The following is a 16,295-nucleotide window of genomic DNA, read 5'->3' as shown; positions in this document are numbered from 1 at the left end:
TTTGGTCCGAAAAATATTCACTTCGCTATTTAACCGTTTCAATGAAACAAAAACAACGTGTGTTTTTTATTTGATGAAATTGTGCCCATAAAATAAGATAATATTGTTCAACATGACTCAAAAATAAAGTCTCTCTATTGTTTGTAAATTGCAAGTAGACCTATATTTTGGGGCGGCCGCTCGATTTCCGGAGTGAAAAAATGAGCTCTTGGCTTGAGTTTTAAGTAAAACAAAGATGCTAAGTACCAAACTTATGTTTTCCTTTTAAAATAAATTAATACATGGTCATTATCAGAAAGGGATAAACCCTATCGGTGTCATTAACTATATGACTCATTCTTATTATATCTTCAACGAAATTTCACAAGTCAACATTTATTTAATTACTACCAATTCTTTTTTCTTTTTTTTTGGGTAGGTTGGTAGAATAAGATTCTTCCTTTTTATAAATATAATGGTATATTTGGAAACTTGTTTTAGATGTTAAATTCATGAAACGTAATATTTTTGAAATTCAATTTGGATATAAGTAACAACATTAAAACTATACAATTTATTCAAAGGATTACTTGGAACTTTTTTTCCATTTCATTAACCGCGGGTTATAGGAAGAATATATATCGATCTGTATATGGCTACGATTACAAATACAAAAAATCTCTTTTATTTTCTAGCATAGTTTCTCATTTATATATGTTTTATTTATATAGGTATTTTTTTATCTGGCTACTGAGAAAGAACTACGCCATTTCTCTGGAAATAGATCATGAATAGAGCCCTGCATTTCATTTCACTGGTACAAAAAGAATATATAATATGATTACAATGGAAGATTCAAAATATTAATGTAGCAAAGAAAAAAATCAACGATTGCATTCATCGGGATAGTAAACAATTAGTACTACAAAAATAAGACCCACGGCCTACGGGGAAGGATTCAATCATTCAAGTTGACATTCAAATGAATATTCAATTGCCACTACTCTTCTTGATCTTCTATCAGTATCATTCTTGGCCTATAAAAGGAAACCTCCTACCACCTTAGTCTTGTGTCTCAAAAATTACCAACTCCCAATAATACTAGGTTTTGAAAAACATTGCCCTTTTGTTTTGCTACGATGAAAATGAGATCTTTCTTAAGCATTACTCTTCTCCTATTAGCTTTTCTTGTGGCCGCGGCCGGTGCCAAAAAAAGTAAAGCTCCCGTCAAGCCGGTTGGTCTAATACCAGACTACTATAAGGTTACTGGTACCTGTCGACAAGCCGAACAACTTGTGAAACAAGTTGTACAGGAGAAAGTACGAAATGATTCGACTTTGGGTGCTAAGCTTCTCCGCGTGCATTACCATGATTGTTTCGTCAAAGTAAGCTAATTTTTTACTACTACTATTTCATGGAGGGACATGCATTAAACTGTTTAATTACTAATGAAAAACTTGATTTGCGATTAAATTTGTAGGGTTGTGATGCATCGATACTTTTGAACACCGTGGGAACAAATCAATCCGAAAAAGATGCACGCCCCAATCTATCACTGGGTGGGTTCGAAGTTATAGATGAAATCAAGACTCGAATTGAGAAAGTTTGCACCCAAAAAGTGTCTTGTGCCGATATTCTCGCACTTGCCGCACGTGATGCTGTCTCTTTTCCGGTAACTTTGAGATTCCTTTTGTAACTACCAACTCTAGATTCCTCTTCCCTCTCGTATTAAAATTATCTAAGTACTCTATTTTTCAGTTCAAGAAGCCATTATGGGACGTTCTGACAGGCAGAAAAGATGGTAGGGTTTCTCTAATCTCCAATGTCAACGGCAATTTACCCTCACCATTTTCAGATTTTGCAACCCTTCGAACCATTTTCTCCGATAAGGGCCTAGACATAAATGATCTCGTCGCATTATCAGGTAACTAACTTACTAGATTTAATTAGTTGGAGTATTAATTACTTTCCTCCATCCGCCATTATATATCCCATAGTATATATATTTCTTTTGCTGCATGTCCACTATTAAATATTTCATTTTACTTTTACTACATACATTCTACTAACTCATTTACCTCAATATATATAAACATTTTCTATCCACTATTCTTTATAAAATCAAACCGTTTCTTAAAACAAATATGAGACATTTAATTATGGATTACTACTATTTTATAAATTGTGAAATACTACGATAACTGAATAAATAATTTTGAGCGTGCAGGTGCGCACACCATCGGAGTATCGCACTGCGGCTCATTCTCGCGGCGGCTGTTCAACTTCACGGGGAAAGGGGACGCGGACCCGTCGCTGGAGCCGGCCTACGCGGAGTTCCTGAGGAAGCAGTGCCCGAACCCGGCGAGTCCAGCGACGGTGGTGGGCATGGACCCCAACAGCACACTCACCTTCGACACGCACTACTTCACCGCCCTGAAGAAGCACCAGGGGCTTTTCCAGTCCGACGCCGCCCTCCTCACGAACGCCACCTCCGCGGACATCGTGCGCCGGTTCCAGTCACGGGACTCGTTTTTCAAGCAGTTCGCCAAGTCCATGGTCAAAATGGGCGCAATCGAGGTGCTTCTCGGAGATGCCGGCGAGATCAGAAAGGATTGCCGCTTCATTAATTAATCCGGCCATGTCATTTTCAGGGATAAATAATTTCCTCTACTATAATAATTTATTGTATTCAAATTTCTAATTGCTTTATACTCATTAGAGTTAGTTGGATTCAATAGACTAGTTGAAAAGCTTGCCTATTGTCTTACACTTACTGCTCACTACGTGTATTGGCCATCTTGGAATTTTAATGTGATGCAACTTTTATTTTTAGTGACCTTGCAAATTAAATATGATCTACAACTACAAGCATTACTATAACTCGCTAATTACAGACTGAATTGATATTAATCACTAATCATAATTTATACTACGTCTATAGTGTAACCAAGTAAACATAACATACATTTATCATGTTAATGAAACAACAATAGTAAAATCTTATCTAAAGCCAAAAATATCTCTTGCAACAAACTCAAGTTAATATTGTAAAAATCATGGATTAAATATGCCCGGTCAATGGATTTTGACCAAACAATAAATGTGACGAGACATTTAATTTTATGAAATTAAATGATATAGCGTCGATCTACATTTTACGTAGATAAATGTAGTATATTCACTTTCTCTAATCCGATTTCCGGTGAGTGAGAAATAGTGGATTAAAGTTGGACATAATTAGCTTTTAATTAAAGCTTTAAGTTAGAGCTTAGGGAATAATTAACTAGTGTTAATTATCCCACATTGGAGAAGTAACACATCTTTTAATGTGTTTAAATTAAGTGACTTTATGTTACTTGATAATTATAGTGGATCAAGATGGGTGAAAGAGCCCACACGCGCGCGCACGCGGGCGCCGCCGTAGCCCGCCCGCCCGAGCCTGAGCCCGAGCTCGTGGTCGCTGGCCTCGGGCCCGGGCCCGATCTCGATCTCGATCTGGAACTTGGACTTGGACTTGGGTCTGGACCATTACTAATCTTTTTAGACCACCGCCGAGTCAGCAATCCAAGTGGCTTGACACATTGTCAAGCGTGGCACAGTCAAAGCCTACACGGCTGCCACGTGAGAAATCCACACGCGAAAGGCACACGCCTGCCACAAGCTCTCATAACGGTCGTAACGTTCGGCAGTTACACTCTCGCAATGATGACAGCCATCATGGCTGTTGACCCCCCAGCAGTGGACTGAGCCTATAAATACGCTAGCCATTCTATGCACCTCTACACAACATACACAAGCATTTCCATCATAAGCTCTCTCCCTCTCTGCATTGTCTTTCTGTCGAAGCTCTGCCCTCTCCTCCATCCAGTTCGTCGGAGCTCTGTTGATTGCGGTGCTGCATCAAAAGAGACGTAGCCGTTTTATCTTTGGAGACGACACGCCAAACCGAAGAGCACTACCGGGGCGTATCTCGTCTTGCGGAAAGAGGACTCCTTGACTCGGCTAACAAACTTCACGGTTTAGTAGTTTCAATTTCCAATTGTACTTTCAGTTCAGTTTTCCTTTTCTATTCCTTCTTTTGGGTTGTATTACGCCCTACTGCTATCTCTTGTAATCCCAGAAACCAAAAAACATTTGGTCCTGACTACATTGCTTTTATGTTAGATAAAGAACCTACTTCTATAAAAGTAGCCTTTGATGGCCCAGACGGGCTACATTGGAAAGAAGCTGTTCAAAGCGAAATTGATTCAATTTTGTTAAACCACACTTGGGTGTTGGTAGATCTACCTGAAGGAGCGAAACCTCTAGGTTGCAAATGGGTACTTAAAAGGAAATTTAAGGCCGATGGAACAGTGGATAAGTATAAAGCCCGATTAGTAGTAAAGAGTTTTAAACAAAAGGAATGACATGACTTCTTCGATACCTACTCACCTGTAACAAGGATTACATCTATCCGAGTGCTTCTCGCTATTGCTGCATTGCACAATCTTGAGATTCATCAAATGGATGTAAAGACCGGGTTTCTAAATGGTGAACTAGAAGATGAAATTTATATGGAACAACCCGAAGGGTTTGTAGTACCTGGACAAGAGAGAAAGATATGCAAGCTCGTAAAGTCTCTATATGGACTAAAACAAGCGTCATTGCAATGGCACTTGAAGTTTGATAATGTGATGTTATCAAATGGGTTTAAAATCAACGAGTGCGACAAATGTGTCTACATCAAGAGCACTAATAACGGCCATATTACAGTGTGTGTATACGTTGATGATATGTTAATCTTGGGTAGCAACACTCAAGTAATTAACGATACAAAGGCTATGTTAAAGATAAACTTTGACATGAAAGACATGTGTCTAGCCGATGTAATTCTAGGAATGAAGATTCTAAGAACGTCTGATGGAATCATCTTAACACAATCACATTATGTTGAGAAGATATTGAATAAATTGAACTCGACGTTCACTTGAGCAAAAACAAAGGTGAGCCCGTTGCACAAGAAGAGTATACACGGGTCATCGGATGCATTATGTACCTAACTAATTGCACTCGACCTGACATTGCTTGTGCCGTGAACAAGTTGAGTCGTTACACGAGCAATCCAAGCAAAGAGCATTGGAGAGCTCTTGTGAGGGTTCTGAGATATTTAAAACATACTCAAATCATGGGCTACACTTCTCGAGATACCCCCGGTACTTGAAGGGTACTGTGATGCAAATTGGATATCCGACAATAGAGACTCACTTTCAACAAGTGGATACGTCTTTACTATTGGGGGTGGTGTTGTATCGTGGAAATCCACAAAACAGACATGTATAGCCCGATCAACAATGGAATCGGAGTTCATTGCCTTAGATAAGGCGGGTGAGGAAGCCGAGTGGCTTAAGAACTTCCTTGAAGATATTGCATGTTGGTCTAAGGCAGTGCCACCAGTGCTGATCCACTGTGATAGTCAAGCGGCTATTGGAAGGGCAAACAATGATTTCTATAATGGTAAGTCTCGACATATACGTCGACGACATAACACCTTGAGACATTTGATCACAACAGGGGTGATTACAATTGACTATGTGAAGTCAATAGATAATCTAGCGGATCCGCTAACCAAAGAGTTAAACCGTGATCAAATGAATAAGTTGCTAGAGGGAATGAGTTTGAAATCCACAAACTAAAGAATTATCATAATGGTAACTCAACCATGATGACTGGAGATCCCAAGAACTTGGTTCAAAGGGAAAACTAAGCTATGAGAGTTCATGGGAAACACTCAACTATATCTATTCCCTAGAAGAGCAATAGAGTGTTAGAGAACTTGCCTAGTGGTAAAAGCTAAGTCTATGACTTTTAATGGTTCTTAAGGATCTCAAAGATATGGAGTTCTCAAAGAGACCAAGTATGGCAAGGTACTTGACTAAGAATCACCTATGTAAGTGCGAGTTGTGGTCGCTTCATAAAATGCACTTATGAATCCAAAGTGGTGTCCAAGACCGCAATGAACACAAATCATGAGAACGGATGAGGTTGATGTGTTTAAGCGTTAACACCATTGTCTCGGTGTACGCCGTGGGGATTAGTTCAAAGCATCGCGCTACTAAGCCGCCTGTGTATCCGATGGTGTCGACTATGGAGGGTTCAAAGCCAACAACTACCTATCCTTATGCTTATATACCTCTCGAGGGTTGAGCTTGTGTCTGCATGCATATGCATTCGGCTATTTCCACTCATGTGGGGGATTGTAAAAATCATGGATTAAATATGCCCGGTCAATGGATTTTAACCAAACAATAAATATGACGAGACATTTAATTTTATGAAATTAAATGATATAGCGTCGATCTATATTTTACGTAGATAAATGTAGTATATTCACTTTCTCTTGAACACATTGTCAAGCGTGGCACAGTCAAAGCCTACACGGCTGCCACGAGAGAAATCCACACGCGAAAGGCACACGCCTGCCACAAGCTCTCGTAACGGTCGTAACGTTTGGCAGTTACACTCTCGCAATGATGACAGCCATCATGGTTGTTGACCCCCCAGCAGTGGACTGAGCCTATAAAAAGGCTAGCCATTCCATGCATCTCTACCCAACATACACATCATGATGGGTAGCCTATAAATAGGCTACCCATCATGAGAACGGATGAGGTTGATGTGTTTAAGCGTTAACACCATTGTCTCGGTGCACGCCGTGGGGATTAGTTCAAAGCATCGCGCTACTAAGCCGTCTGTGTATCCGATGGTATCGACTATGGAGGGTTCAAAGCCATCAACTACCTATCCTTATGCTTATATACCTCTCGAGGGTTGAGCTTGTGTCTGCATGCATATGCATTCGGCTATTTCCACTCATGTGGGGGATTGTAAAAATCATGGATTAAATATGCTCGGTCAATGGATTTTGACCAAACAATAAATGTGACGAGACATTTAATTTTATGAAATTAAATGATATAGCGTCGATCTATATTTTACGTAGATAAATGTAGTATATTCACTTTCTCTTGAACACATTGTCAAGCGTGGCACAGTCAAAGCCTACACGGCTGCCACGAGAGAAATCCACACGCGAAAGGCACACGCCTGCCACAAGCTCTCGTAACGGTCGTAACGTTCGACAGTTACACTCTCGCAATGATGACAGCCATCATGGTTGTTGACCCCCCAGCAGTGGACTGAGCCTATAAATAGGCTAGCCATTCCATGCATCTCTACCGAACATACACAAGCATTTGCATCATAAGCTCTCTCCCTCTCTGCATTGTCTTTCTGTCGAAGCTCTGCCCTCTCCTCCATCCAGTTCGTCGGAGCTCTGTTGATTGCGGTGCTGCATCAAAAGAGACGTAGTTGTTTTATCTTTGGAGACGGCACGCCAAACCGAAGAGCACTACCGGGGCGTATCTCGTCTTGCGGAAAGATGGCTCCTCGACTCGGCTAACAAACTTCACGGTTTAGTAGTTTCAATTTCCAATTGTACTTTCAGTTCAGTTTTCCTTTTCTATTCCTTTTTTTGGGTTGTATTACGCCCTACTGCTATCTCTTGCAATCCCAGAAACCAACAAATATATGCATCATGATGCACGAATAACGAATCATTGGACACATGTTGGTGAGGGGTGATGGAATGATGAAACTTGTCGGACATAGTGAAGACTGAGAAGGTTATTGTCGATTTTAATCGAAAATAATAAATAAAAATCAATCAATTTTTTATCATTGTACATATCATATGGATTTTCTTTACTAATAAAACATAATATTAGTATCATTGGGGTCTATGCACAAATTAATTTAAATATAAGAAGCTGAGTAGATTGTCGAAAAATGAAAAATTAATTTAAATATAAGAAACTGAGTAGATTGTCGAAAAATGAAAATGACCAGCTTTGCTCAGAAACTTTTCAAGGTTGGAGTGAAGCAATTGAGGTCATGGGCTTAGGGAATCCACGATAGGGGCGGCGCGCTGGCCGCAGCCGCGGCGATCTATAGTGGAGGAAACGTCCGCCCCGGCGTGGACGGATGGGAGGGGGCGGAAGGGCCATCGCCGAGTAGACAATGAGGACGTGGCGGGTAGGGAGCGGCGCGGCGATGCACGGGGCGGTCTACTGTGCGGCGGGTAAGCCGCGGCGGTGGACTAATCTTTTTTTTCATTTTTTTAAAATTTATTTTAATTGCCTATAAATACATCTTATTCCCCTCATTATTTTCACACCATTCCAACTCTTTATTCATACTTTGTCTCTCTAAAATTTATGTATTCCATTACTATTAAAAAATGAATGATTTGTGGAATGACGCGTGAGATTCTCTAATTCAAGAGGTGCAGAGGAAAACCGACGAGGATGATTCTTCAATTTTAATTTATTTAATTAGCCTTTTTTTTTCTAATTATGTATAGTCCGATAATTTTAATATTCAATGAATTAAAATATACAAAAAATAAAATAAAGTGAAATGTGGCCAAAAAAGTGTCCACTATTGTTGTGGAAACTTTTTTTGTGGCTGTGAACAAATCAAAAGTAACTGAAGACAAAAAAAAGTGGCTTGTCTAGGGAAGTGTCCTCCCTATTGTTGATACTCTTTAAATAGGATACGTCGACATCCCAATCCCAATCCCATGTGGATCCATAATTGTGCATATATATGTGATAAAAGTGGAAAGCGAATTAAATTAGTCAAATGAATTAATGTACAAAAAGCTCAATCCTCCTAAGAGCATCCATAATGGCGCCCGTCTCGGCGGACGTCCGGTCGGCGTGGCGGAGTTCCGCGCGGGACGTCCGCCATTGGGCAGTGGTGACGCGGATACGGACGTCACCTGCGGACATCGGAGTTCCGCTGCCTTCCCGGGACGTCCGTCGCTACGTCCTTGCGGATGTCCGCCATTGCGTTGACCCCACGGACGTCCGCGCGGACGTCCCGATTATTTTATATATTTTTTTAATATTCTATAAATACGGCTCGTTGAACTTCATTTCATTCGCACAACTTGTATTAACGAGTATCTCTCTCTCTCTACGTTTCTTTTATATATCCAGAATGGCTGGTAGTGGTAGTGGTAGTGGTAGTGCTAGTGCTAGTGGCTTTGGTGCGGGCGGTAGTTGTGCGGGTGGTAGTGGTGGGGGGTATGATGACATAATGAGGCGAATTCATGCACATGTGCGAGAGGCAGCGGAGAGGGAGATGCAAGGGGCATTGGCACCGGCGGTACCTCGACCCATCCATCGTCGATCTATAGTACCCCGAGACCACCTCGCTGCACCCCGTCGGTTGTACGAGGATTACTTCGCTCTGGAGCCACGATTTGGGGAGAACATGTTCCGGTGACGTTTTATGATGCATCGTCCGCTCTTTCTGCGTATCGTGGGCGCTTTAGAGCGTCGATACGGGTATTTCAGGGTGCGGGAGGATGCGGCTGGTAAACCCGGCCACACTCCGATTCAGAAGTGCACTGCCGCAATCAGGCAGCTGGCATACGGAGGCGCGACTGACATGTTCAATGAGTACCTCCACATCGGAGAGACGACTGCCCGCGATTGCCTAAAGTATTTTTGTTAGGGCGTTAGGGAGATATTCGGGGATATGTATCTTCGGAAGCCTACCCCCGAAGATTGTCAAGCTCTGCTAGATATGCACGGGACTTAGCACGGGTTTCCGAGGATGCTAGGCAGCATAGATTGTATGCATTGGGAGTGGAAGAACTGCCCCGCTGCCTGGAAAGGGGTGTACACTACGGGTTTCAAGGGCAAGAATCCCACGATGATCCTTGAAGCAGTAGCTGACTACTGGCTGTGGATTTGGCATGCCTATTTTAGAGTATCCGGGTCGAACAATGACATCAACGTCCTCCAGTCGTCGCCCCTTTTCAACGACCAGTGCATGGGCGTCGGTCCGGCCGTCAATTTCGTCGTCAACGGCAACCAGCACAACATGGGCTATTATTTGGCTAATGGGATATACCCTATGTGGCCCGTCTTTGTGAAGACGATCAGATGCCCAACATAAGAAAAGAAGGTATATTTTACGGGTCGTCAGGAAGCAGCGCGCAAGGATGTCGAGCGGACATTTGGTGTGCTACAGGCTCGATGGGCGGCAGTGAGGGTCCATCACGGTTGTGGTATGCTGACAGCATCGCCGTTATGATGTACGCATGTATTATCATGCATAACATGATTGTCGAAGATGAAGGTCCAGCACTGACGGATTGGGCCAATGATGATGCTGATGCTGCGGGTCCAAGCCACGGCGTTGCCACCGACAATGTACGTATGGGGATACCCCATGACGAGGTCAAGCGAGTACGTGCATTTGCCGACATGCGCCAAAAACAAGCCCATATTTGACTCCAGAACGATATAATTGAAGAAGTATGGCAGCGAAGGGGTCGTCGTTGATGGAATTTGTATTTATTGAAGTGTACTTTTTTAGTTTTTTTGTTGAAATGTACCTTTCTTTTTTTATTTAATGAAAATTTTATTCCGTAATCGTGGCAAAATTTTAATTCTGTAAATTGTTTAATTTGATGAATTTGTGAATTTTTATTATTGTGAGAAGTCCGTCGTGATGTTCTTGGGGATGTCCACCACTGTGCAGTGGAAAGTCCTTATGACGTGGCAGTGCAGTGGAAAATCCTTATGACGTGGCAGAAGGTGTTTTTGGGATGTCTGTGTGGATGTCTGTCGGGACATCCGCAGCAATGTGGATGCTCTAACATTAGTAAAATTTTACTGTACTATATACTTGGTGATCTTTGACCATCATATTAAGAATATCAACTCTATAATTTAAGCTAGTGACAAGTGACAAGTGACAAGTGACAAGTCGTTTTTTTTTTTTTTTTTTTTTTTAAATTAACTTCATATATTTATATCATATATATAAAGGAGGAAATTACAAATCAACTCCTATAACAAGGAGGAAAGACAAATTACGCCACCCAGGGTTCGAACTCGAGACCTCCAGGATGGACGCGGTATCCAACACCCTTTACCGCTAGGCCAAGGGGCTTGGATAAGTGACAAGTCGTTAAAGTTTCAAGGTTTCTCAATTTTCTTTTTTTTGTTATTTTGGCATTAATTTTCCAACAAATAAATTCTAAAGATAAATTAACGAATTTATACATCATGACCCTCAGAGCATCCACAACCGTGCTCTTGCCAGCGGCACGGTTGTGGGCCCGGGCGGTACTATTTATGCCTGCTCTCTGGCAAGAGCACAACACCCACAACTGTGCTCTTCCGCAAGGACGAGCACAATTAATATAAAATTCAATTACACAAAAACATTTCCATAATATTAAAATTCATTTAAAACCCACAATAAATATTACAAATGACAAATAAAATTAAACATTGCATAATTAAAATCCTAAAAATTAAAAATTACATAATTAAAATCCTAAAAATTAAAAATTACATAATTAAAATCCTAAAAATTAAAAATGACACTACTCGTTGCCGAATTTCGCCCACATGTGGTTGATTAGGTCTTCTTGTAGTTGATTGTGGATTCGAGTATCGCGCATTGTGTGTCTTGTCTCGATCCTCTGGCCAACCGTCGTATGCTCGCCTCGGCGTAGGGGAGACCTCGCTGTTGAGCTTCCGGCTTCGTCCTCGTCGTAGAAGCTAGCCGCCCTCGGCCCTTCGTCGGCTATAATCATGTTGTCTCCAATGCATGCAGTCAATGCTGCCAAGCATTCCGGGAAAGCCATGGACTGATTCATGAAGACGAAGCAACCGTTGGCAATCATCAGTGGTGGGTGCTCGAAGGAATTCATCCCCAAAAGCAGAACGAACGCCCTCGCAAAAATTCTTTAAACATAGGATTCCAGTGGATGATGAATGTGTGTATTTATAGATGATTTTGGGGAAAAAAAAAATAAAAAAAAATCAAAAAAATTCAGAAAAAACGGGAAAAAAACGGCCATATTTTTGGGATTTGGAAAATATTTTTTTTTTATTTTTTAGCATTATTTATAATTAAATACCGATTTTTAAAAAAAAATAAATAAAAAAAAAAGTTTAAACACAACGGCTATGCCGTTGACGAATGGGAGCGCGCCACGTGTGCGTCCGCTGGCACGGACGTGCTCGATACATCGAGCAGCGCCGTGCCAGCGGCGCGGCTGCAGCGGCGGCGGTCCTGCGCCTTGCCAACGGCGCGGACGGCGGTGGCGTCTTTCGCCACCGCTGCGGATGCTCTCAAAGACGCCACCGCTGCGGATGCTCTCAGGCCTCAATGCTCAATGTATGCAATTCGACCTATCCAAAAGCAAGGGGGTATCCATATGGCCTTGTATGATTGGTATATTTTGATAATTTTTATTTTATATTTTGGTATATTAAATATAATTATAGATCTAATACTATATGTGAAAAATATATTTTACTGGATGGTGTTCAATTTTTTTCCCTTGTTTTTCTTTTGTCTTCTTTTTAAGTAGTATTTATTAATTTTCTGTTGGTTTTTACACTCCATATGCTTGTTCCTAATAAATTTTAATAATTTTAAAATCTAATAAAATTTAATATATAAAATTAATTATAATTCTTATATTTATTGATTATGTGTGAAATGGAAAATATTTGATTACATTGAGTTAGGGTCATTAATACTCCATATAGGTTAAGTTGTGTATGTAGCAAAGAGAGAAATCAACATTTTACATGAAAGTTGGGGGAGATAGTCTTAGGCTAGTGACAAGCCATTAAGTTTAAACATTCTATTTTAGTTTGTTATTTTGCCAAAATGGTACATTCGACGTAATACTTAAAATGGAAGGAGTGGACTTTCATCCCCAACGTAAGAAAGCAGCCCCTCTCCGTCTCCGATGCCGAGCTCATTCAGTCCTGGTTGACTATTCCCAACTTAACCAGTAAATTCCGTAATTATCATTTCCTTTTTCTCATACAGTATTGATTCCAATTACTCAAAAATGATGAATTTGTGATGGAAGAATAATAAACTAACAAAATTGCGATGGAAATTGGTGTGTAAAGAAATGATAAGTAATAAGTAGTAGTAACTAATAACCACTCTTTTGCCTAGAAATGAAATCGCGTTGGGAATTTTGTTATTGCATACCGATCAGTAGGAAATACTGTGAAGAATTGAGAATTCATTTCAACGAAACTAGTAAGAGTCAATAGAATTAACAAATTATTATCGTATATGGAGAACTAATTTAGGAATTGGAGGAGTATTTATTTAGGAAGAAGATAATATTTCATGGCAGTCAGCCAGCGGCGGCGCAGGCGTCTTGGCGGCAACCATATCGATTTCAGCAAGCGCGACAGCGTTGGCCGCTGCTATAGCCCGAGCATCACCAGCATTGTCCACCTCTGATCTGATCGCTCTTGGCTGTGTTGTGTTGTGTTCTGTGTGTGTAATAATGACATGTTGTATGAGGAAATAGTTATATTTATATACTAAAAAAAAGAGCTTTTTGACGTAGAACGGGAGACGAACTACAGTATGTCGTAATCAAAATTAATTCGACTATAATTATTGGGCCGTTTCTAAATTCAAATAATAATCCCAACCTAGTGGTTGCTTAATTTAGTTCATTTTTTTATATTAGCACAACTTTTTCACAATGCTATCTTAACAGCTCTAAATTAACACAACTTTTTTTAAGAGATTTTTTTTTGCGTTTAGTCATTTGTAAAATCATGGATTAAATATGCCCGGTCAATGGATTTTGACCAAACAATAAATGTGACGAGACATTTAATTTTGTGAAATTAAATGATATAGCGTCGATCTACATTTTACGTAGATAAATGTAGTATATTCACTTTCTCTAATCCGATTTCCGGTGAGTGAGAAATAGTGGGATTAAAGTTTGGCCTAATTAACTTTTAATTAAAGCTTGAAGTTTGATGAGCTTAGAGAATAATTAACTAGTGTTAATTATCCCACATTGGAGAAGTGACACATCTTTTAATGTGTTTAAATTAAGTGACTTTATGTTACTTAATAATTATAGTGGATCAAGATGGGTGAAAGAGCCCACAAGTGCGCCGCCGCCGCCGCCCGCCCGAGCCCGTGGTCACGGGCCGTGGGCCGGGGCCCGATCTCGATCTTGGATTTTGGCAATTGGTCTTTGGGTGGTCTTTGGGCTTGGGTCTGAGCCATTACTAATCTTTTAGACCACCGCCGAGTCAGCAATCCAAGTGGCTTGACACATCGTCAAGCGTGGCACAGTCACGGCTGCCACGTGAGAAATCCAAGTGGCTTGACACATCGTCAAGCGGGGCACAGCCACGGCTGCCACGTGAGAAATCCACACGCGAAAGGCACACTCCTGCCACATGGCTGTAACCGCCCATGATGAGCCTTCATGGCTTGGTTGACCCTACATGGTGGCTTGGCCTATAAATAGGCTAGCCATTCCACTGCATTAAAAAAACATTCACTAGCATAAGCTCTCTCCCCCTCTCTGCATTGTTTTTTCTGTCGAAAGTTCTGCCCTCTTCCTCTTCCAGTTCGTCGGAGCTCGTTCTAACATGAACCCAAACCTAGCTGAACCCAATTCGACATTCAAATTACTTCCACCGTCCAACGAAAATATAGACAATTCATACTGTACAAGAATTAATACAAAATTGGTAATATAAGAGAAAAGTGGAGAAATATAGTTAAAGTAGTGTTAGTGGATAGTGAACTCACATTGTTAGTGTTAGTATTTAATGGTGGTATACGTTGTAAATAAGTTGATGTATAGGGGGAATAAATTGAGATAACTTTCCAAAAATGGAATGCACATATTTTTATAGGATGAATGAAAATGGAAAGTGCACATATTTTATGAGACTGATGAAGTATCATGTACGAATTGACCACACGTTCCACATGTTTATGATAGGATATATTAGGGATCTAAGAAGTTTGAATTGGCCTTCCCTATTAGACCTTGTTTACTAAATTATAATCCATAATAATTTAATAAAAGTCTAAGGAATATTTCCCGAACCACTATAGAAGATATATTGATTGTCTATCCAATCCTGGGTTACAAGGATTCCGGGTTACCTCTTTAATTAATTATTTCCAGTCTCAGTAATATTAATATCCATTAATGAAGTTATAGTCTACTATGAACTTTAAATTAATTAATATTTTTATTTCTAATAGTTTATTTAGTTCGAGATGTATATTAATAAAATATACGTTGACATATTATTTTTCTAGGAATAAATACTAACCGGCAGATTTCTAAATAATAAATACTTATTGGACATCCCTTGGGGATATAATCAAACCAAGCATGCACACGATTCAGTTCAATAACAAAACTGACACCCTACCAGTTACTACTGCATTCGTCCGCGAATAGGAGTCTCATTTCTTTCTGGCACGGGTTTTAAGAGATATTAAGAAAAGTGAGTGGAAGAAAGTTAGTGGAATATGAGTCTTACTTGTATATATTAATTTTAAATGATACTATGTGAGTGGATTGAGTTAGTGGAATGTGAGATCCCTTTGCATTTATAGTAATAATGATCTGAGACTCTTATTCGCGGATGGACCTAAATAGAAAAATGAGACTCCTATTCGCGGATAGAGGGAGTAGTAATTACCACTACCCAAGATATCAGGCCAATTGGGTTGCAAAAAATCACACCGTTTGATAAATCAAAATAGTGTATAATTAACAACGTATGCCCTATATTATATACTCCCTCCGTCCCCCATTAATTGTCCACTTTTGCTATTTTCGTCCGTCCTTCATTAATTGTCCACTTTCACTATTTACCATAAATGGTAAGTAGACCTCATATTTCACTAACTCCTTACACTCACATTTTATTATAAAACTAATATACAAAAGTGAGACATATATTCTACTAACTTTTTCAACCCACTTTCATTTACTTTTCTTAACACCCGTACCGGAACCAAAGTGGACAATTATTGGGGGACGAAGGGAGTACTGACAAAATGAAAATGTTTTAGTGCGGCGACTCTTTTGTGTGTCAACTGGCCAGGAGGGTACTGATAGGCTAGTTTTCGTCACTCGGATTTGATCACTTTTCGTACTTATTAGTTGAGTATTTGCATGAGAAGATGCTATTTTGGCAGGGAATGGATCATTAAGTTCGGAAGCTACTTAATGAAGGCACAAAGAGGAAAACATGCAAGAAATAGGGCAAAAAGACAAAGAATGGAAGAAAGTGAAGGAAGAAGGCAAAGAAGACCCAAACTGCCCAAGCTGTAGAACTGGCCAGTTTGAACCTGACGGGAAAATGACTAAAGCCACTTCCACACACTTATCAAGGATATGTCCCACTTGCTACACACGCCCATATCAGCCC

General features: G+C 40.2%; 1 protein-coding gene across 1 annotated transcript; it reads left to right on the top strand.

Annotated features, from left to right (window-relative positions):
- The first annotated feature begins 1,081 nt into the window (after positions 1-1,081).
- On the top strand, positions 1,082-2,725 carry LOC121795928 (peroxidase 24-like). Its single transcript, XM_042194606.1, has 4 exons — positions 1,082-1,364; positions 1,460-1,651; positions 1,738-1,903; positions 2,207-2,725. The coding sequence occupies exons 1-4, from the start codon at positions 1,119-1,121 to the stop codon at positions 2,608-2,610; spliced, it is 1,008 nt and encodes a 335-aa protein (XP_042050540.1). The 5' UTR covers positions 1,082-1,118; the 3' UTR covers positions 2,611-2,725.
- The last annotated feature ends 13,570 nt before the right edge of the window (positions 2,726-16,295 follow it).

The sequence above is a fragment of the Salvia splendens genome, chromosome 3 (genome assembly GCF_004379255.2).
Source record: "Salvia splendens isolate huo1 chromosome 3, SspV2, whole genome shotgun sequence".
NCBI classification, from domain to species: Eukaryota; Viridiplantae; Streptophyta; class Magnoliopsida; order Lamiales; family Lamiaceae; genus Salvia; species Salvia splendens.
This window is presented reverse-complemented; position numbering and strand designations above follow the sequence as displayed.

Excerpts from the sequence above, each read along its gene's own strand:
- LOC121795928 (XM_042194606.1), top strand. The coding sequence starts at position 1,119 with ATGAAAATGAGATCTTTCTTAAGCATTACTCTTCTCCTATTAGCTTTT. Across the intron at positions 1,365-1,459 it reads ACCATGATTGTTTCGTCAAA|GGTTGTGATGCATCGATACT; the intron begins GTAAGCTAATTT and ends TTAAATTTGTAG. Across the intron at positions 1,904-2,206 it reads TGATCTCGTCGCATTATCAG|GTGCGCACACCATCGGAGTA; the intron begins GTAACTAACTTA and ends TTGAGCGTGCAG.